At 57.2% G+C, this 19799-nt stretch overlaps 2 protein-coding genes and 1 long non-coding RNA gene across 7 annotated transcripts in view; 2 read left to right on the top strand and 1 right to left on the bottom strand.

Annotated features, from left to right (window-relative positions):
* Window positions 1–3373, top strand: part of KDM5B (lysine demethylase 5B) — a 72368-nt gene extending 68995 nt beyond the window's left edge. For all 4 annotated transcript variants that reach the window (XM_025285278.3, XM_025285279.3, XM_044942608.2 and 1 more), the window contains 3 exons: window positions 479–633; window positions 1713–2033; window positions 2470–3373. In XM_025285278.3, the coding sequence (XP_025141063.1) occupies window positions 479–633; window positions 1713–2033; window positions 2470–2607 (614 nt within the window). In that variant the 3' untranslated portion in view covers window positions 2608–3373. The remainder of the gene's footprint in view (window positions 1–478; window positions 634–1712; window positions 2034–2469) is intronic.
* Window positions 3374–13752: 10379 nt separating this feature from the next.
* Window positions 13753–16417, bottom strand: LOC123333553. The gene is made up of 3 exons (XR_006550926.2): window positions 16141–16417; window positions 15684–15851; window positions 13753–14542 (listed from the first exon to the last, which is right to left on the bottom strand). It is a non-coding gene; the product is annotated as an uncharacterized LOC123333553 (long non-coding RNA).
* Window positions 16418–17114: 697 nt separating this feature from the next.
* The window catches only part of SYT2 (synaptotagmin 2), an 87084-nt gene continuing 84399 nt past the window's right edge, over window positions 17115–19799 (top strand). For both annotated transcript variants that reach the window (XM_025285276.3, XM_044942606.2), the window contains exon 1: window positions 17115–17312. The gene's annotated coding sequence lies outside the window, so the exon portion shown is untranslated. The remainder of the gene's footprint in view (window positions 17313–19799) is intronic.

Here is a 19799-nt window from a genome sequence, read left to right as displayed (position 1 = left end):
AAAGGTGGGGGGAGAATCCTATTTAAAGGCTTATAAGTGCAAAAGAAATAAAAAGGAAAGCTTTATATGCACTGCTTTCAGGGAGGAATGGGTTCATCCCATGTCAGCTGATAGTTAAACAGCAAGTGGTATGGTCAGATGCTCAGTCACAGGTTCACTTGTTGCTTCATTACTCAGGAGACTTGAGGGGGCTCTTCGAGACCCTGCTTCTTTTCTGTCCCTCCTGAGGGTGACTGTTCCCCAGGGGTTCTACCTGGAGCCCTGGCCTGTGCAGAATGCCCGGCCCTGTGATAGCTGTCCAGGCAGAGGTACCTCTCCTGCATCAGCGGTAGACTCAGTCTCATTTGGGCCTGTTAGGCTGTGGCTCTGGGCACATGAAGTGGCTTCACTTGACGTGGGGCAGGTGGCAGTCAGGTGGGCGGTCCTCCTCTGCTCATGTCACAAGGAGTGTCCCCGTGATCTGCTCTGGTCTTGACAGGTATCAGCCCAGAAGTGAATGAGCTGCTGATGGAGGCCCAGCTGCTCCAGGTGTCCCTTCCTGAAATTCAGGAGCTCTACCAGACATTACTCGCAAAGCCGAGCCCTGCGCAGCAGGCTGACCACAGCTCTCCAGTGAGACCCGGCAGTGAGAAGGTGGGCATTGGGGTTCGGCGTCACCCCCTCTCAATAGCTCAGGGATGAGACGCTGTCTTTGATCCAGGAAAGGATGCAGATGACGGCTGGGCTCGCAACCTGGATTCTGATACTGGTTTTTAAACCACTGTGTGAAAAGTTTTTCTTTTTCATAAGGTGCTTCTCATCATTTCCATGTGATAATAGCTAGAAATAGGATTATTCTTGTATAAGAGAAATCCTGTTAGATGAAGATGTAATTACAGCTAGAAAGGCTATCATTCTTAGAGTCAGTGTGTAACAAATGCTGTAACTCTTGTAAACTGAACCTGACAGCTGTTAGGACCAGGTGACTAGACCAAGAGGGCACGTTTTTGTTGTGTTTCGTTCTTTTTGGCTGCACCACAGGATCTTAATTCCTTGACCAGGATTCAAACCTATGGCCCCTGAAGTAGAAGTGGGGAGTCCTAGCCTCTGGAGCTCCTGGGAAGTCCCAAGGGGGCCTGTTTCAAGTGCTAACTTACTTAAAGTACCAAGGTCCTGTTTCTCAGCAGTGTAAGATGCTGCTGCTCCTGCATCCTGTTAACGAAATCGCTGACCCCTGAGGATATAGTCAGAGCAGGAAGACAGCATAAGGGTAGACACTGGCGTTTAGGATTGATTTTATCGTTGCAATACCAAATAGTGCAGCACAGTACCAACTGTGCTCAGTTAAAAGCACCTTTTTCCTCTAAGGGGCGGAGATGTCCTTTACAAAGGACGGTATCGGCCTGGTTTCTTAGCCATCTGTGGGTCAGCACCTCCCAAGAAGCTCTGTGGACGTCAGGCATTTGCTCGTGTGTTTGGCATCTCCCACCTCCCGGCACTGCTGGGCTGATGTGAGACAGTTCACATTGGTGACACTTTTGTTCTCCAGCGTTTGATGGGCCGAACGGCGACGTTAGGTGGTCCTGTGGGGTGGGGTGGGTGGGGCCGGGAGCAGGGGCAGCCTGTCTTGGTTTCATGGGGCGCACCTGTCGCTCATGCCTGCGGGTGTTGACACGGCAGCTTTAGTGAGAGGCAAACCACGTGCTAAACTGGGCTTGCCGTCTTCCACCCAGAGTGACGGCTGCCGAGGGAAGCGAGACGGAGCCAGCAGCCTCGAGAGCAAGCTGAAGAGACGCCTGGAAAGAGAAGGCCTCTCCAGTGAGCGGTGGGATCGAATCACCAAAATGCGGGCCCCCAAAAAGAAGAGAATCAAACTGAGCCACCCCAAGGACACGGACAGTCTCAAGTTAGAGAGAGAGTGTAGCTATGAGTTGGCCCCCTCTGCCGACACGCAGTCCCTGCCCTCAGACTCGTCCTCCTCGGAGCAGGAGGACTCTGAGGACGAGGACGCCATCTGCCCGGCCGTGAGCTGCCTGCAGCCAGAAGGAGACGAGGTCAGTGAGGTTTGGGCCGTGGAGGACGTGCGTTCCCTTAACTCAGAACCCTGTGAGCGCCAGCTCGCCCGGCCGGGTCTCTCTCCTGCTTACCTGCCTTGAGCCCATCTGAGTGGATTGCTCACCCTCCCCCACTGGTGTCTCTGCTCTCACAGCGCTCCTGGGTCTCCTCCCTTTTCTCGAAGAAACTCTTCCTCTGCCCTTTCCTTTCCTGCTCCTCCGGCTCTCGCCACCCGGCGCTCAGAAGGTGGGGGGTGCTGCTGTCGTCCCTTTGCTTACTTGTCACGGGGCGGCCTGTCCTCGCCCCGCGCAGCCACCGCGTGGAGAACAGCTCAGCCTGCTCGCCTGGGCTGCCGTGCCGGAGGTCCCGTGAGGGGCAGTGGCTGCCGGGCCTCTTGTCCCCTGAAAACCCCGTCTCCCTGCTCTCTGTAACCAGGTGGACTGGGTCCAGTGTGATGGCAGCTGCAGTCGGTGGTTCCATCAGGTCTGTGTTGGTGTCTCTCCCGAGACGGCCGAGGAGGAGGACTACGTGTGCGTGCGCTGCGCGGAGACGGACGTGCCGGGCCGGAGATAGAACCCGCAGAGCCCTCCTCAGTCAGGGCTCGGCCCGGGGACTCCCAGTTTCTCAGCAAAGCTGCAGGACTGGCGTTCAAACCAGCCTGTGAACGGTGCTATTTCTATTCCTTACGGGATCATTTTTCCAGAACTCTTTGAAAAAAAGAAAAAAAAAACGACAAAAATTTTTTGACACTTTTTGTATTTTTTTCCTTAAGAGCTGTTTGTGGTTGTTGAGGTTTGAAACGCTGACTGTTTTTGCAGGGGTTCCCACCAGTTTGGAAGGATTGGCGCTTGCACCTTTTCATGTACAGCATTAAAATCTTACCTCTTCCTGGGGTTTACCGGCTGAGTCCAACTCGGTTTCAGTGCCCAGAAGGGCCCATAAATCCTCATTTGAGGAATTTCTCTCTCGTTTACTCTGTTATCATATTGGGGAGCTTAAGTTTTTCACTTTTGAGGTTTTTGTTTGTTTTCTTTATCCACTTTTGTTTTCCCTGGTAGACTAGGTTTATTTATCTAAGCAATAACTTCCATGTTGGTTTCAGTGGCTGAAATTAAAACCAAACCAACTTCCAAACGGTGTGTGGTGCTTTAGCATCTGGCGGATGTCAGAACACGGACGTCTGCTTCTGGGGTCACTGGTGAACTGGTGACACAAGAGGCTGCTCCCTAAGCGCCTGTCACGGCTGTGCTGTCTCCCGCCCCCGCCCCGCCGCTCATGTGGAAGCTTGTATCAAGTGTTGCGGTTTATAATGTGGAATAAAGCCTTGGTCCTAACATAACACTACCTGCTGGTTATTCAGAGCCATCAGCCTACAGCTGCTTCTGCCCCTACCTGTGGGCCGTGAAGAACCCGAGGGGGGCTTGCTTTTGCCTCTGCCCAGCCAGGCGACAGCAGCAGCTGGTGGTAGCCTACAGATATTAGGGGAGTCTTCTGTATCCTGCTCTGTCTGGTGGGCCACATGCCTCCAGTCCCCATTAACAAAGACCCCCCTGCCTCCCGTCTTCACGCACCAGAACCTGTCTTGAAAGCCATGCTGTTTTTAAATAAGCTTTCTCAGAATGTTGGCAAATCATTCTGTCCCTGTGTCAATTCCAATCCTCAGATGAGCCCTCCTTGGGGGAATGATGTCTTTATTATATTTGAATTGACAGGAAGTTTGGTTTCGGGTTAGGACCTCAGAAGGCAGAGTCAGGAGAGTGCTGCCTCACGGAGGCCTAGGAGAAGGTGGGTCCCCTCCCACTGGCCTTCCTGTCTCTGACTTGCCGCTGTTCCCGATTGTAGGTGGGTCCCAACCTTTGCACACCTTTTCTTCTCAGAGGACCCACAGTGGAGAAGACATTCTGGTGAACAGACTCTGACTTGCTTTTCCTGTCCTGTTGCTAATACCCACTTTCCCTACATTCTATAGCCATAAACCCGAAGATGGGTAGAAACAGCGGTCTTTAATAAAACAACAAAAACAGCAACAGCAGTCTGTGATGTAGCCGAGATTTACATGTGTACCACTCCCTTTTATGCAATTCAGATAATTAAATCTCTTTGAGAATGACTCTGAAGCGTCTGCAGTTTTCCCAGAGTTGTCGTCACATTTCTCCTTACCTTACGGGTCTGTGGGGCCAGTGGAGGAGACTGTCCGGAGCACAGCCTGGCGGTAGAGCAGTTTGGGCCTTTTTGTTTAAATCGCATGTAGTGTTGCGCCAGTCTGCTGGTCTTGGCCTTTGTAAGTGTCCAGATCCTTAGAGGCCCTGGCGTTGGCGCAGGATGCTGACTGTCCCAGTTCCACAGAGAAAGGAAGCTTAAGGCTACCCTGCTCCTGGAATAGAGCCTTGCCTGTGGAGAGCGTCTCTGCCCATCTGGGCTGCCCCGCTCCTGCCCTGCCAGCTTTTCTTCTTCACCTGGAGGGCTGTACGTGATCCCTGACAGTAGCATCCTTGGTGCTAGAGAGTCTCTGCCCCTTGGGGATGGGGGGCGGGAGTGTGTGTGAGCCGCCCCTCCCCGGGTGAGACCACCGACCTTTCGTACACGATGGTGCTGCAGCTGGGGGCGCGTCGGGTGCCCACTGATAGCTGCTGGTGAGGAACCCGGCCTGCTGCGTCTTCAGCCCTCCCCGCACCACCTCCTGCCCGCGTGGCTGTGCAGCGTGAAGATGCAGACTTCCTGGTCCCCCTTTAGGGACGCACCACGATGCTGGCGGTCATGTGTGAGCTCTGAGGCTGCAAAGATGGTCACACAAGCGAACTGATAGCTTCCTGTCTCTGGTCTGCTGCATCCACGTGAGGAGGAGGAGGGCCAAGTGCCGAGAGACCGGCGTCTGAGCTGGGAGGGCCTGTGGACGGAGAGCCTGGTGCGCCGCCGCCTCTGGCGGCCGGGGCTGCTCGCGGAGCACGGTGGACCTGCCTGTGTGTAGACTGACCTGGAGGAAGATGGGTTTGGGCGGTCTGTGAGGAAGGTCTGCCTCTCTACTCTTCATTCCAGCGCCCTGGGAATAGGGGCTTGCTCACCCTCAGAGTGAACCTGAAGCCGGAGATGCCGCCTGTGCTTGGGGTTGGCGGAAGCCTGCTGCTTGGTGCCTGTGAGCGCTGGCGACAGGAGGCAGAGGCGCTGGAGAGGTTTGGGGTGCTTTGGCAGAGGTGTGACGTGCGACACACTTAGTTTGCTAGCACATCCACCATAGAAAGGAGCACGGCCTTTGGGTGCCTGGACGGGGGTCAGCCTGTGAACAGAGTGGGTGCCTCCTGCAGGGGGTGAAGCCTGGCTTCTCTCCACTTCTGGTTAAACCCTTGTCACAGGCCCCTGCCTCTCTGTCTCGCTGTGATCTTGATGGATAGCGCGGCATTCCACTTACACCCGCTTCTGGCTGGAATCCGCCTTGGTTGGAGTTCACTGCCCGTGGGTGGTGGTCCGGGCTAAGTCCTTTCAGGGTTTCCCAGCTTGTGACAGACTGGAATGGACCACAGATAACCGTGTCCTGTAACGGGGGGCAGAATGCACAGCAAGGGTCCATGCCCGTTGCCGTTCAGTCACTGTGCCAGTCTGCGCTGGGCATTGGCCTGTGTTAGAATGGCCTTTCCTTGGTGGAAAGATGCAGACAGCACAGTCCCTTCCACTGGACTTCTTGACCTGTTGGGGAGAAGCACTGAGGAGAGGTGAGGAGCCCAGTGCGCCGCCCTGAGCAACCAGGGGGATGGCTCCCGCCCTCCACCCTCCCGTCCAGCACGTGGCTCCTGAGAGCCCCTCTGCTCCTCAAGGCAGTCCCTGAGAAGCTCCCTGGACAAGACCTCGTGTGAAGTCACACCACCGTAAATCCAGTTCCAAAACATAAGAGTCCACGTGTAATGTGTGCGTTTCACTTCTTTCAAATCGGTGTGTACTCTGCCGTGTTTCAAGACTGCTCACGCAGGCGTTTCACCTTCCTGCCGGGGGCGTGGAGCCTGCAGTCGGTGGCCCAGCCTGCTCTTCTGTCATGGGCTACTTGTACTAGGAGGAGGGGCGCGCTGTGCTCTTATTTTCAGGAGGACTCACCGAGTTGGATGGAGGACTGGGATTGCGAGGTCGTGGGCCTGGTTCAGGTGAGTGGAGGCCAGAGGGACTATTCTGTTTTCCTTGAACTGGAACACAGGAAAAAGTTAATGGCTTTTCTCAGGGAACATGGTTATTTGCTCTATGGAAAATAAATGCCCAAGACACAGTCTCCCTGGAAGCAAATGCAGCTCCTACAAGCCGAATGCTGGGGACGCGGCGGGGGCTCAGGCAGTGGCTGCTTTCCGCCGCGATCCCAGCGGGAACACACACGCGAGGCCCCTCGTGAGCAGGCCAGGGACTGGGGCTTGGACAGTTTATCAGAAAGTCAGCGGGTGAAAAAGGGACGCTTCCTGTTCCCTAAGTCCTGTGTTCATCCACTTAACAGACTAAAACTGAGGAAATCACAGCCTGGGGGCAAGGGCTTTTCTCCACAGTGATTGCCATGATATCTACGATTTTCAGTTTGGGCTTCCATTAAAATGGATAAAGAATTGAGACCTCGTGTGAAGGAATTTGACTTTCAGAATTCAAATACTTTTTCTGCAGTCTTCTATAAGTTTCACCCATACAAAATTTAACAGCAACTTTATAAGCAGTTCTGTCTAGTTTTTATAAAAGCAACTCTTTACACTCGGTGGTTTATATAATGACAGACTTTCCTGGTGGTACATTGGAGAAGAATCTGCCAGCCAGTGAGGGCACATGAGTTCGATCCTTGGTCTGGGGAGATTCCAGATGCCTCAGAGCAGCTAAGCCTGTGCACCGCGACTACCGAGCCTGCACACCCAGAGCTGCGCGCCGCGGCGGGAGCAGCCGCTGGGACAAGAGCCCCACGCACCACAGCGATGAGTGGTCCCCGCTGACTACAAGTAGACAAATTGAGCGCAGTAACCAGGGCTCAGCACAGTCAGATCGTCTAAAAATAGTGACTACAGCTCGGAATAGGCGAGGCCAGAGAGGGCCAGCTGCAGACCCAGAGAGTCTGTGCTTGGAGACCCTGCGTGGCGAGCTGCGTGTCCTGCCCTGGTCCAGCCCTGGTGAGGCTGCAGGCTCCTGGGACACTGCTTGGTGCCCTCTGGCCGAGGCCCACCGAGGCTTCTGTTCTCAGAGCGGGTGGTGAGCATCCTGTCTCATGTGAGAGAGCCAGCAGGTGGCAGCCCCAGGAACCCCGGTGGGGTGAGCCTCCTGGGCCTGTGCCTGCTCTAAGCGAGAGCCCTGAGCACATGCCTAGGGCTGGGAGCCCACTGCATCGCTCTGCCCCAGCCCCGACGTAGGGGCTGGGGTCGAGCAGGACGACCTCGCTCCCAGTATCGATGGGACATAAGCCCTGTGGCCCTGGTGGTGCTGGGCTCCAGGTTCTTCACGAAGCTCCCTTTTCCCCGTGGATAGCAAGGACAGTGGCAGTAACATGTCTGTGACTGCTGGACTTAACCACATGCCTCTGTGGGTGCCAGCGAGGCCAGGGTCTGCTGGGCACAGACCTCCCAGCTTTGTCACGCTCGAGTCAGTCTAGTTGAGCTTGCGGTGGACATGGCTGCCTGGCCTGTTTCCTGTGCTCTAAATTTCCACCCTCCACGCCCACCTTCCAAGAAACTTCAAGGAGCAGGAGTGAGCAACTTTGAGGGTCTTACAGCATCAAGGCGGAGCAGGGCCCAGAGAGCAAGGCAGAGGCCGCTGAGCAGGAACGAGGCGGTGTTCCTGGGAACCGAGCGCTCAGCCAGCAAGGCCCTGGCCACTGCCCAAGATGCCCAACCCCGCACCGCCTGCTCCTGGTGCTGGCAGAGGTTTCCCTGGTTGGATTGGCCGGGAGAGAGAGAAGTAGGGGCTTAGTCTTTGGGATTCTTCGATGTTACTGAGGCTCCCACACCTGCTTCCCCAGCTTCAGTCTTTGGAAGATGGGGAGAGCGGGATTAGGGACCACCATTTACCCAGCAGAGGTCTGCACTGTGCTGATGGGGACCCTCCCTGCGGCTTCCTTCCCCCAGAGCCCCTCCTAGACTGCCCCCTGGAAGCAGTGTCGGGGTGTGCCTTGCTCGGGAGCCAGACCCAAGCCCGTGTCCTGGAGACAGCCAGACCTTCCTGCTGTGCTGGGATCTGCACAGCACAGAGTGCTCCACGGCCACCAGGTGCCGTTCCTAGGGCTTCTCTGACCCGAGGAGCTGTTTCTCTGTGGGTGTGGGGCCTTCACCCTTAGCTTCAGAGCTTGAAATTGGAAGCAGGTGGGCATTAGTGGAGGGGGGAACCTCCAGGTTCCTGCGAAGGCTGTGCCCCCAGCCTGGCTTTGTCCCGCGTGACAGCAGCTGAAGTCGCTGAAGACACGGAGAGGCGGCCCTCAGGACGGGCCTGCCGGGCTGTTGGGGGGCGGCAGGGGGCGGCAGAGGGCTGGTGCTGGGCCACGGTCCTGCCAGGTTCCTGAGCCCAGCCTCCCCGATGCCGTGCGCCCGCAGCCTAGGTCCCTTAGGGATTTGGCTCTGTTCGGGGGAGACTCAGACGTGGACTTGAGATGGGGCCCTCAGGCCTTCTGCCCAAGCTGCCGGTGGCCCTAGTTCTGGGCTCCATGCGAGGTTAGTAGATTTGTGGCGTACAGAACTTGGATGCTCTCCCTGAGAAGCTGAGTCCAGGGCGGAGGGGCTGGGACTTTCTGGTCTTGGCCTCACGACTGGTGGAGTCAGGAGAGCCGCCCTTGGGTTCTGTCACCCCACACTGACTGTGCGACTGTGCTGAGGGGAGGCCGGGCCCACTCACCTCCCCCAGCCCCACCCAGCCCCCACCTCAGAGCCCTGACTGCAAGTTGTTCTGGGGCAGGGCTCCTCTGAGCAGGGACAGGCCTTGCCTCCGAGGGGGACCCTTGGGTACAGACTGCGGTGAATGGAGGAGACATCTTCAAGGACCCGCAGCGTGACCAGAAGGAGATGTATGTGGTCAGGGTGGTGGGGGGTGCAAGCAGTGATAAGAAACAGAGGCCAACACAGCCCTTCATACGTGGTGGGTGCTCTCCGAAAGCTGAGCCTGACTCCACGCCCTCTCCACAGCCTCCTGTGCGGCCAGCACCACCGTCGTCTCCCAGATGACACGCAGCCGCTAGGACTGAAGGCCCTCCAGCCTGGACTCACGCCCAGACAGTCAGGGTGCACAGTCTGGACCCATACACACACGGTGACAGCCTCTGTGTCCTCTTAAGCCTGGCCTTTGGGGGGTGTGGCTCCCCAAGGCCACGAAGAATTCCTAAACACTCCCTTACAAGCTCCCGAAGCCCTTAAAGCTGTGGGTTTCCTCCCACCCCCAGTGCAGTGCAGCCTATAGAAGCCTTGGAGAAATGACGGGACGTGGTTTTTCTCCTAAACTGGTTTGCTTAATTCAGACAGGTGGGAAATGCACTTCAGCTGTCTTGTTAAGGTCCAGGTATCTGCAGCTTCAGGGTGCAGGGACCCTGCTGATGGGGGGCACCTCCCCCGTGGCACTCTGCCCTCACCCCGCACCTCCTCCCATGGTTGGCAAAGGCACGTCACTTGGCACAGGCCAGGCATATCCACTGAGATCCTGGCAAGTGAGCAGGAGAAAACAAGACCTTCAGTGACGGGAGGGCGGCACGTCCAGGTGACGGGCCCAGCCTGAAGCAAGGCTCTGGTGGCCGTCTTCTCTGGACAGAAGCCCCATCAACGCCCACAACCCAGAAGAAAAGACCCAACTCGCCATGCCACTCATGGACCTAGCTGCACACACACAGCAGTATTTCAGACCAGAGGCAAAGCAGACACACCAAGCCCTGCTCCAAAGACGAGGCTTAAGCTCAGGTCCTCTCCTTCCTGAATCTTGCTGTGGGTGGGCCACAGGCTGAGTGAGGAAGCTTCCAGGCTCACTGTGTCCTTGGGAACATCTGTCTGCCTCTCTGGGGCATATGAGGACAACCATCGTGAAACTTGCTAGCCAGAGGTAGCAGTGACAAGCCCCGGCTCCAGCGTAGCCCCTCTGTAGGTGCCCCCCCCCCCCCCCCCGCCACAGTCCCATGAAGCGAGCTCACCGCTTAGTACCCGAGCCTGAGGGCGGCAAGCTGAGCCCAGCTTGAGATTGAACCCAGGCAGCTGGACACCAGAAGCCACAAGGGCCAGTTCCACCTGCAGGTCCCCTTGGGCAGTCAGCAGGGGAGGGGGCCAGTGTGGGCCTCCAACCACCTGACGTGAGTGGGTTGACCGGGCTCCTGTGTGTAGACGCCTTCAGTGGCCTCTGCTCACTGGTGAAGAGAACCTGAACGACCTGTCTGAGCCCACCTGCCTTAGCCGAGCCCTCGGCCCTGACCTTGCGTGACTCCTCAACCCCGGCACAGTGGCCCCGCGCAGGGATCTTCCTGTCACTGAAACCTCGTGGCCGCCTGTTGTCAAGGCCCTTCCCAGGGTTCCCGCAGCCCCCGCCCCAAGCCGCAGCGCCTCAGCAGGTGCTGAGGTCTCTGCTCGACGGAGACACGACACCCTGCTGCCACCCTGACCTGCCGCTGCCATCTGGAGGCTCCAGGAGGCCCCCTGGGCCAGTCACTGCAGGACTCCTGCCATCCGCCCGGGGAGTCGGGGGTCTCGGGTGCCACAAGCCGCGGGGGGTGTGCCAGTGTCAGCCTTGGCACTCCCAGCCCCTGGCAGGTGCCGGACAGACAGCATCTCCGCTGGGGGACAGGGTTAGGGCATGCAGGTGAGGCTGCAGTCGAGGGTGTCTGGCTTGCTGCAGACGTGCAGAGGCCCAGGGAAGGGCGGCGGGGCAGCCTGGGACACCCCGGCCGGCCAAGCGTCTGTGGAGGCCTCTTCCCCCTCGACGGCCTCTGCACTGCCGGCTGCTCTGAGACAGCCTCAATGCACGGGCACTTCGTGGACTGGGAGATGTAAAGGGCCCCGCGGGAATTATTCAGAAAGGGTCTCAGCTGGTTCGCTTCTCACCCCCTCGATGGTGGGTGTCCTGTGTCCTGAGAGCCGTGCTTGCCCTCGGGAAAGAAGGGTTCGCCTGGTGTGGCTCCCAGCTTGGAGCACTCAGCAGCACACAGCCCCTTCCGTGCATTTCTGGATTCAGGGAAGACAGGGGCTGTCTGGGGAAGGAGCGGGGTAGCTCAGGAGAAGCTGCTCCTCGACTGCGGTGTGGGGGCCTCCGCTCAGAGGCATGCACTTACCTGGGACGCCAGACTGGCGGGTGCTTCGCTGACAAAGGAGGAATATAAAGATAAAACTGAGTGTTTATTACTATTCCCTTTGAAAAGAAAAATCATGTTTACTTCCAGAAAAGTTAGATCAAAGAATGTAAAAAGAGGAAGTCCCTATGATATTCATGAGGTCCTGTGATCTGATCAAATCTGAGATCATCATCTTTGGGATTTATTTCACTTCCTCTCTATGCCAGGTATGGTCCTGAGAATCTTAAGATGACTTTTCTAGCAGTATAAAATCAGAGAGACGTCCTCCTCCACCCTCCCTGTTCTGTGGTATTTGAGTTTTATTGGACTCAGTTGTTAAAACGTAATTGTTTTTGTTCATTGCATGGGGAATAAATAGTTCAGTCGCTCAGTCGTCTCTGACTTTTTGCGACCCCATGGACTGCAGCACGCCAGGCCTCCCTGTCCATCACCAACTCCTGGAGCTTGCTCAAACTCATGTCCATCGGGTTGGTGATGCCATCCAACCATCTCATCCTCTGTCGTCCCCTTTTCCTCCTGCCTTCAATCAGGGTCTTTTCCAATGAGTCAATTCTTTGCAATCAGGGGGCCAAAGTACTGGAGTTTCAGCTTCAGCATCAGTCCTTCCAATGAACACCCAGGACTGATCTCCCTTAGGATGGACTGGTTGGATCTCCTTGCTGTCCAAGGGACTCTGAAGGGTCTTCTCCAACACCACACTTCGAAAGCATCAATTCTTCAGCACTCAGCTTTCTTTATAGTCCAACTCTCAGATCCATACATGACTACTGGAAAAACTATAGCTTCGACTAGACAGACCTTTGTTGGCAAAGTAATGTCTCTGCTTTTTAATACGCTGTCTAGGTAGATCATAATTCTTCTTCCAAGGAGCAAGCATCTTTTAATTTCATGGCTGCAGTTGCCACCTGCAGTGATTTTGGAGCCCCCAAAATAAAGTCTGTCATTGTTTCCACTGTTTCCCCATCTATTTCCCATGAAGTGACGGGACCGGATGCCATGATCTTCGTTTTCTGAATGTTGAGTTTTAAGCCAACTTTTTCACTCTCCTCTTTCACTTTCATCAAGAGGCTCTTTAGTTATTCTTCACTTTGTGCCATAAGGGTGGTGTCATCTGCATATCTGAAGTTACTGATATTTCTCCTGGCAGTCTTGATTCTAGCTTGTGCTTCATCCAGTCCAGAATTTCTCATGATGTACTCTGCAGATAAGTTAGATAAGCAGAGTGACAATATACAGGCTTGATGTACTCCTTTCCTGATTTGGAGTCTGTTCCATGTCCGGTTCTAACTGTTGCTTCTTGACCTGCATACAGATTTCTCAGGAGGCAGGTAAGGTGGTCTCGTATTCCCATCTCTTGAAGATCTTTCCAGTTTGTTGTGATCCAGTCCAAGTCTTTGGCATAATCAATAAAGCATAAGTAGATGTTTTTCTGGAACTCTCGTGCTTTTTCGATGATCCACTGGATGCTGGCAACTTGATCTCTGGTTCCTCTGCCTTTTCTAAAGCCAGCTTAAACATCTGGAAGTTTATGGTTCACATACTGTTGAAGCCTGGCTTGGAGAATTTTGAGCATTACTTTGCTAGTGTGTGAGATGAGCGCAATTGCGTGGTAGTTTGAGCATTCTTTGGCATTGCCTTTCTTTGGGGTTGGAATGAAAAGTGAACTTTTCCAGTCCTGTGGCCACTGCTGAGTTTTCCATATTTGCTGGCATATTGAGTGCAGCACTTTAATAGCATCATCTTTTAGGATTTGAAAGAGCTCTGCTGGAATTCCATCACCTCCAATAGCTTTGTTCCTAGTGGTGCTTCCTAAGGCCCACATAACTTCACACTAAAGGATGTCTGGCTCTAGGTAAGAGATCACACCATAGTGGTTATCTGAGTCATGAAGGTCTTTTTTATATATTCTTCTGTGTATTCTTGCCACCCCCTCTTAATATCTTCTGCTTAAGTCCATACCCTTTCTGTCCTTTATTGTGCCCATCTTTGCATGAAATGTTCCCTTGGTATCTCTAATTTTCTTGAAGAGATCTCTAGTCTTTCCCATTCTGTTGTTTTCCTCTATTTCTTTGCACTGATCATGGAGGAAGGCTTTCTCTCTCCTTGCTGTTCTTCAGAACTCCACATTCAGATGGGCGTATCTTTCCTTTCCTCCTTTGCCTTTTGCTTTCTTCTCAGCTGTTTGTAAGGCCTCCTCAGACAACCATTTTACCTTTTTGCATTTCTTCTTCTTGGGGATGGTTTTGATTACCACCTCCTGTATAATGTTACAAACCTCTGTCCATAGTTCTTCAGGCACTCTATCAGGTCTAATCTCTTTGATCTATTTGTCACTTCCACTGCATAATCATAAGGGATTTGATTTAGGTCAAGCCTGAATGGTCTAGTGGTTTTCCCTACTTATTTCAATTTAAGTCTGAATTTGGCAATAAGGAGGTCATGATCTGAGCCATAGTCAGCTCCTGGTCTTGTTTTTGCTGACTGTATAGACCTTTTCCATCTTCAGCTGCAAAGAATGCAATCAATCTGATTTGGTATTGACCATCTGGTGATGTCCATGTGTAGAGTCTCTTGTGTTTGTTCATCACATGGGGAATAAAAAATTATAGTTCACTTAGCCAGCTTCCTGGAGGAGTTGGCCTTCACTGACTGCTTAGAGACCTTTTTTTTTTTAATTAAAATTTAAGATATGCGAATTGTGTGATACTTAACTTTATCCGTGTTTCATTTTTTGGTTCCATCTAATGAGTTAATGTCTTTGGTATTAAAAGCATTTTTATGCAATAGCTAAGAATAATAAGTGGAGTTGAGTATGAAATATATTAGTGTAAGTAAAACTAAAATGCCTCTAAACCTGGTGTGTCTACAAATCAGGTCAGATGAAGGTCCCTAAGACCTGAGTGGCAGGAATTGCACAGAAGTTTTAAAGCCCTTTGCTCTCTCATAAGCAGGGAGGCAAGTGCCTCAGTGGAAGCTTCACCAAAGTTTGCTGAATTATCAGAAGCAATGCAAACTGCTCCAGAGACTGACGGGGTATATGGGGCGTGGGGGGTGCAGCTTTGGGGGCACGTTCGTGTTGGGAGGGGTGTGAGGAGAAAGCAGAAGCCGGGAGCTGCTGAGGCCTGTGAAGTGACGGCCGGCTCGCCCCGCTGGCTCTGCTCTGTCTGCTCGAACGACAACAGCAGAGCTTTGGGAGATTCTTGAGGCAGAGACATCCCCAGAGCACAGTGGGCTGCAATCCAAGTGCCAGCGGACCTGTGAGGGATTGAGATGGGCACAAGCAGGATTATTTAAGCAACTGAGTGGCCAGTGGGTGGGTGAGGGTGCAGGGGGTCTGGGTCCCCAGGGAGAGCAGTGATGGGGGAGATGCCACTTCCCTCTGGCCTGCCTCTGGCTTGAGACAATTGGAAATGAAACAGTAGGAAGCTCTGTTCAGCAGAAAGTGGTGAAGCTGAGTAACCAGGGGATTGTAGGCTCGTTCTCCCCGGAGAACCCTCAAAATTAGGCAGCCCTCTCCTACCTTCATGGGTTCAAATGGTATTGCACAGAGACAGAGCTATTGCCTTGATGGCCTAGTTGAGCAGCAGTTCAGCGTCTAGGGTTGACCACAGGCTCTTCTTTCAAAGGATGAACAGTTGGAAAGCAAAGTAGTAACGCTGGTGGGTGGTGGGCGGTGGGCGTCCCTCCCACCCTTCTCTCAGCTCCAGAGCCTGGGGAATGGGTGCCAGGGGTGCTGAGCTCCCAATCAGGCTTGTAGCCGACACTACTGGTCCTGATGGATTAACGCAGAGGCTGTGGCCAGGAACGTCGCATTTTTCATTCAACCAAACTGACTACAGCCTAGACTCTAAATAGTCTGGGAGGCAGGCCAGCTCCCTCTGCCCCGGGTTCTGGGATCATTTAGGAGGAGCCCTGACAGCAGGTGACACAGGTTTTGACTGGAGTGTAGGCAGTGAGGCAGCCCAGTGGACTTGGCTGGGTTCTGTGCCAGGAGACTGCAGCCCTCTCTCTCGCCTGCATCCTGCAGATGCGTCACCAGCTGGGGAGCAGGAAGGACAAGCCGGGCCCTCCAGCGAGGCAGCAGGTCCTAGGACGCCGGCCAGGGTGGGCAGCCTGAAGGTGTCAGCTCAGATGCCTCTTGTGGTCTGGATTCAGATTCCACTGCCCTTTGCTCTGTGCGTGGGGGTGACCTCCAGGCCTCGGGCAGGCGCAGCTTCAGTCTCATCAAGGACCCTGCAGGCCTCCCATGCCCTTGAGGCAAGCTGGCTGCGACAGCCTCCATGAGTGATACGAAAAAGCCCTGCTCCTCCCCCGCCCCCCTCCCTCAAAACTTTCTTTCTGCTCCACCCCCACCCCTGGCCCCCCTCGGTATTCCCCCTCACTCAGGAAGTGTTACTGAGAACTGAGGTCAGGTCAGGCGCATTCTGGCGGGAACTTCTCTGGGCATCTCTGGGAGAGGCAGATACTGCCCTCTGGTGATCAAGTTGACTCCAGGAGAGCTCGTGAAGATTCAGATATTCCAGATGCTGCAGGAGTTCCAGGTGCGGAGCCGCTCCTCCATGCCCTGGAAGGGAGAGCAGCAGCTGGTGCTTCCCACCCCGCCCCTTCCATGCCTCCACTGACTGTCTGCAGCTACTTGGCCATAGGACCATTTGGGGGCTATTTGCTCCCTGCAAACCACCCCAAACCCACCTCAGTTCTGAGGCCAGCCCGTGTGGAAAGCCCTGTCGTGTGATAATTGGTCCTCCTCTGCTTTGTCCCTCCCACCTCCCCGTGCTTCTCCCTCACCCACGCTGTTCTCTGACCCGCTCCAGGCACCTTTAACACCTCCCAAGGGTCCTCCTCTTCCTCACCAAAGCTCGAGGCTCAGAAACCTCTCCCTCCAGGTGATAACTGCAGGTGGAAGTGACCTTCCGAGGAGGAGGACGGCGAGGAGAGAGGCTCAGAGACCCCAAACGACTACCAGGGCTCCTGCGGCCAGTGATGGCGCCTCGAGCTGCAGTGGGTTTGGGACGTTGAGGGGGAGCTGGCACGAGAGAGACAGCCGCTCTCGGGTGAGGACCGCGAGGCCCGGCTCCCGGTCCGACCCTTCCAGACCTTGAGCAGGAGTCCGGGGTGGGCTCTCAGAGCCCAGAGATGCTGCGTGTAGGGCACGCGGGTCTGCCCGGGGTAGGCCCGCCCCCGCCCCCGCCCCCGCCCCGCCCCGCCCCGCCCCGCCCCGCCCCGCCCCGCCCCGCATGGTTCCCTCCCCCTCCCCGGACTCCGCCCCCTTCTGGCATGTTCCCACCTCCAGCCGCTCACCGCCCCCTTCGCGGGCCCCACCCCCACTTCCTCCCGCCCCTCCGGGCCCCGCCCTCTCCCCGGACTCCGCCCTTTCTTGACAGGTTCCCACCTCCTGCCGGGCTCCGCCCCTCCCCGACTATCCAGGCCCCGCCCTCCTGGCTCCGCCCCCACTTCCCGCCCCCGCCCCTCCTTCGGGCCACGCCCCTGCCCCGCCCCCACTGCACTCCCCGCACTGCAGCGCGCTCCGCGTGTTGCGAACCTCCCTCGCCTTCTGCCGGTCTCCGCCCGGCCCCGCCCCACCCCTCCGGCCCCGCCTCGCGCCCCCCCCCCCACCCGGGCCCCGCCCTCGGCCCCGCCCCCCATCCGGGCTCCTCCCCCACTTCCTCACGCCTCTCCACCGGGCCCCGCCCCCGCCCCCTCCCCGCACCGCAGCGCGCTCGGCCGGTCGCGCGGCTCTCTGCCTCCTGCCGGTCTCCGCCCCGGCCCCGCCCCACTTCCTCCGGGCCCCGCCCCGGCCCCGCCCCCATCACCTCCCTGCACTGCAGCGCGCTCCGCGGGTCGCGCGCCTCCCTCGCCGCGGCGCAGGCTGCAAGCTCAGCAAGTCTTGCGGCAAAGACACTCCGGCCGAGTTGGGGCCGGGGCGCCGCGGGACTCCGGGCTGAGCGGACGTCCCCTCGGCCGTCTCCGGCAGCCCGCCTGCCCTCACTTCGGGGACGCGGTTCCCTCCTGGCTGGCCACCCCGGTGAGTCGTACCGCCGCGGTGAGGGGCGCCGACCGCCTCCTCAGAAGTTTCTGCTCCTCACCGAGGGCCCGCGGGTGGGGTCCGCTCCCGGGGGCGGGCGGTCGCGGAGCTTTGAGGCCGAGGGGCCCGGGCGCCCGCACCGTCCTTTGGGGGAGTTTGCGCGCGTCCAGATGAGGCGTCTGGGGAGCCGGACCCGAGCGGCGCGGAGCCGCTGCTCTGCGGGTTTGGGGCGGGAAGAGGGGGCAGCTTCCGCCCTGGGTCCCCCGGGACGAGCTGCGGAGCAGAGGGCCGGGCCCACTCCGCTGCCCCCCCGGGCTCTGCGCCCCCGACCCTCTTCCCGCGCCCCCGACCCTCTTCCCGCGCCTCGGAGACGTCCCCACTCCCGTCTCGCCCACCCCTGCGCGCCTGAGCGGTCTTCAGCCGAGGTTCTCCTTGCCCCCACCTCAAGCTTCGGGGACCCCCGGCCCCGCCGTCGTGGGGGGAAGCAGGGAGGATCCTGAGCTCCAGGAGGTAGAGACCCTGGGTCGGGGAGACGGCGCGGATGCAAACCACGGGGGTGGTCTGCAATCGGGGGTCCGGAGGAGCTGGGCCAGGGATGCGAGGGGGTGCAGGCACCCCTCACCTCTTCCAAATCTCATGACTCAGCAGACCTAGGACGTCCCGTCGCGCTGCAGCCCTCCCCCACTCTGGGCAGCACTCCCGCCACCAGGCAGCTCTCCCCCCACTGGACAGCCCAGCCCTCCTTCCAGCTGGGTACCCAGGCCCAGGAAGCACAGACAGCCCCTTCCCCTCTCTGTACCCCTATCATTTACCCCTACCTCCGCCTCTGTTCCTGCCCCAAATTTGGGCACAGAGTGGTTATTTTTTTAACTCCAGAGACATGGCTTATTCCTTCCCCTTCCCTATTTTCATCCCCACACTCCACAGGTGCAGCCAGGACACCCCCGGCCCATGGTGTGGGGGCACCAAAGCCTGGTCTCTCCCTCTGCAGCACGCCCCCTCCCCAGTCAGGGAGAGGAGAGTTGCTTTCCCTGGTGGTGGCAGAGATACAGGAGCTCAAGGACAAGGAGGCGCTGACCCAGGAGGGGGCACCGCAGTGAGAAGAGAGGGCTCCCCGCCTGGAGTGGGGTGGGCTGGGGGACAGGAGGACCTTAGGATCTGGGGACACCCAGAGAGAGGAAGGTGTAGGGTCTGACGGGGAGCTGGAGGGTGCCCTCCCAGCCCTGCTGCCGCCCTGGGGGGGCTCCATGCGTAACAGCGTGTCCTCAGCCCATGGAACCGGCCCCTGGGAACCTGGGCACTTCATCAGAGGATGCGACCATTAAGAGCAGGGCACCCTTAACCCTCCCAAGTCATCTCCCCCTGCTTAGGGCCACCTCCGACCTCCAGGCTGCATCTCTGTTACCCCTAGAGAAGCCAAAGGCCCAGCCCGGGGGCCAGTGGGAGAGGCAGGGCAGCTCTGATGCAGTGGGACGTGCCTGGTGTCCTGGTGAGCTGCGGCCTGGCAGGCCCTGCAAGCTGCAGCATGGGTCTAGGCTCCCAGGTGAGTCAGCACCAGGGGTCCTGGCCAGGCACACTGCAGCCACCCAGGGAGCTTGGCCTGGGCCCCTGCTCTCCACGACCCTGGGGCGTGACCAGAGCTGCCCCAGGGGTCCTCTCCCTGGGCTCCTCTCCTCCGGGGACCAGCCTCTGCCAGGTTGGCTCTCAGGCAGATGCCCCAGGGGGCTTAGCTTTTTCTGGGCACCTCTTGGGCTTAAGGTTCGCAAGCTCCCCTTCTCCAAGGAGCTGGGAGCTTCTGGAGAACTGAAGCAGGAGAAAGAGATAAATGTTCCGTGTCTAGCCTCACGTGGACCTGGCCCCTGTCCCCGGGAGGAGGAGCCCGACGACTCTGCTGAGAGTTTCGTCCAGCAGTCCAGGGCTTTTTTTTAAGGCAACAGCTTTTAGGTTGGGGGGGGCGGATTATGCAAATACAACGTTCAGTGTTTCAGCTTCAGGGCCTGCTGCCCACACACAGATCAGGACCAGGAAAGAGAAAGGTGCTGGTGTTTCCCCACAGAAGAGCTTGCGGCTGGCTTCATCTCCTGACTGCTGCTGGCTTTATCCCCGGGCACAACGCGTACCTCGTTGCACACCTGCAGGGGCAGGGAGACCCTTTCTGGAGCTGGGGCCGCACTCTCTGACCTTACACTGTGGCCTTCCGCCCTCGGGCGGCTTCAGGCAGATGCCACAGGGCTGTCCCTGGTGTGGCACAGACCTGCAGAAGCCCCTTCCCTGCCCTCTCCAAGCCAGTACTCCCCACCCCAGGCCAGTCTGGCCTCTCGTGTTCCTTCAGTCTCTCCCCGGGCTCTGATGTCTCTCAGCTGGGACCCCTCAGAGAGCAGGTGGAGGGAGTTGCGGGGGATGGTTAGGATGGTGGGAAGGAGGCTTGGGCTCTGGGGCTGGGAGAATGGCTTTTCGACCCCTCCGAGGCAGAGCGCCCCCTCCCCG

This window comes from Bubalus bubalis, chromosome 5 (assembly GCF_019923935.1).
Source record: "Bubalus bubalis isolate 160015118507 breed Murrah chromosome 5, NDDB_SH_1, whole genome shotgun sequence".
Classification (NCBI taxonomy): Eukaryota; Metazoa; Chordata; class Mammalia; order Artiodactyla; family Bovidae; genus Bubalus; species Bubalus bubalis.
The sequence above is the reverse complement of the archived record's forward strand: the minus strand, read 5'-3'. Positions and strand labels throughout refer to the sequence as shown.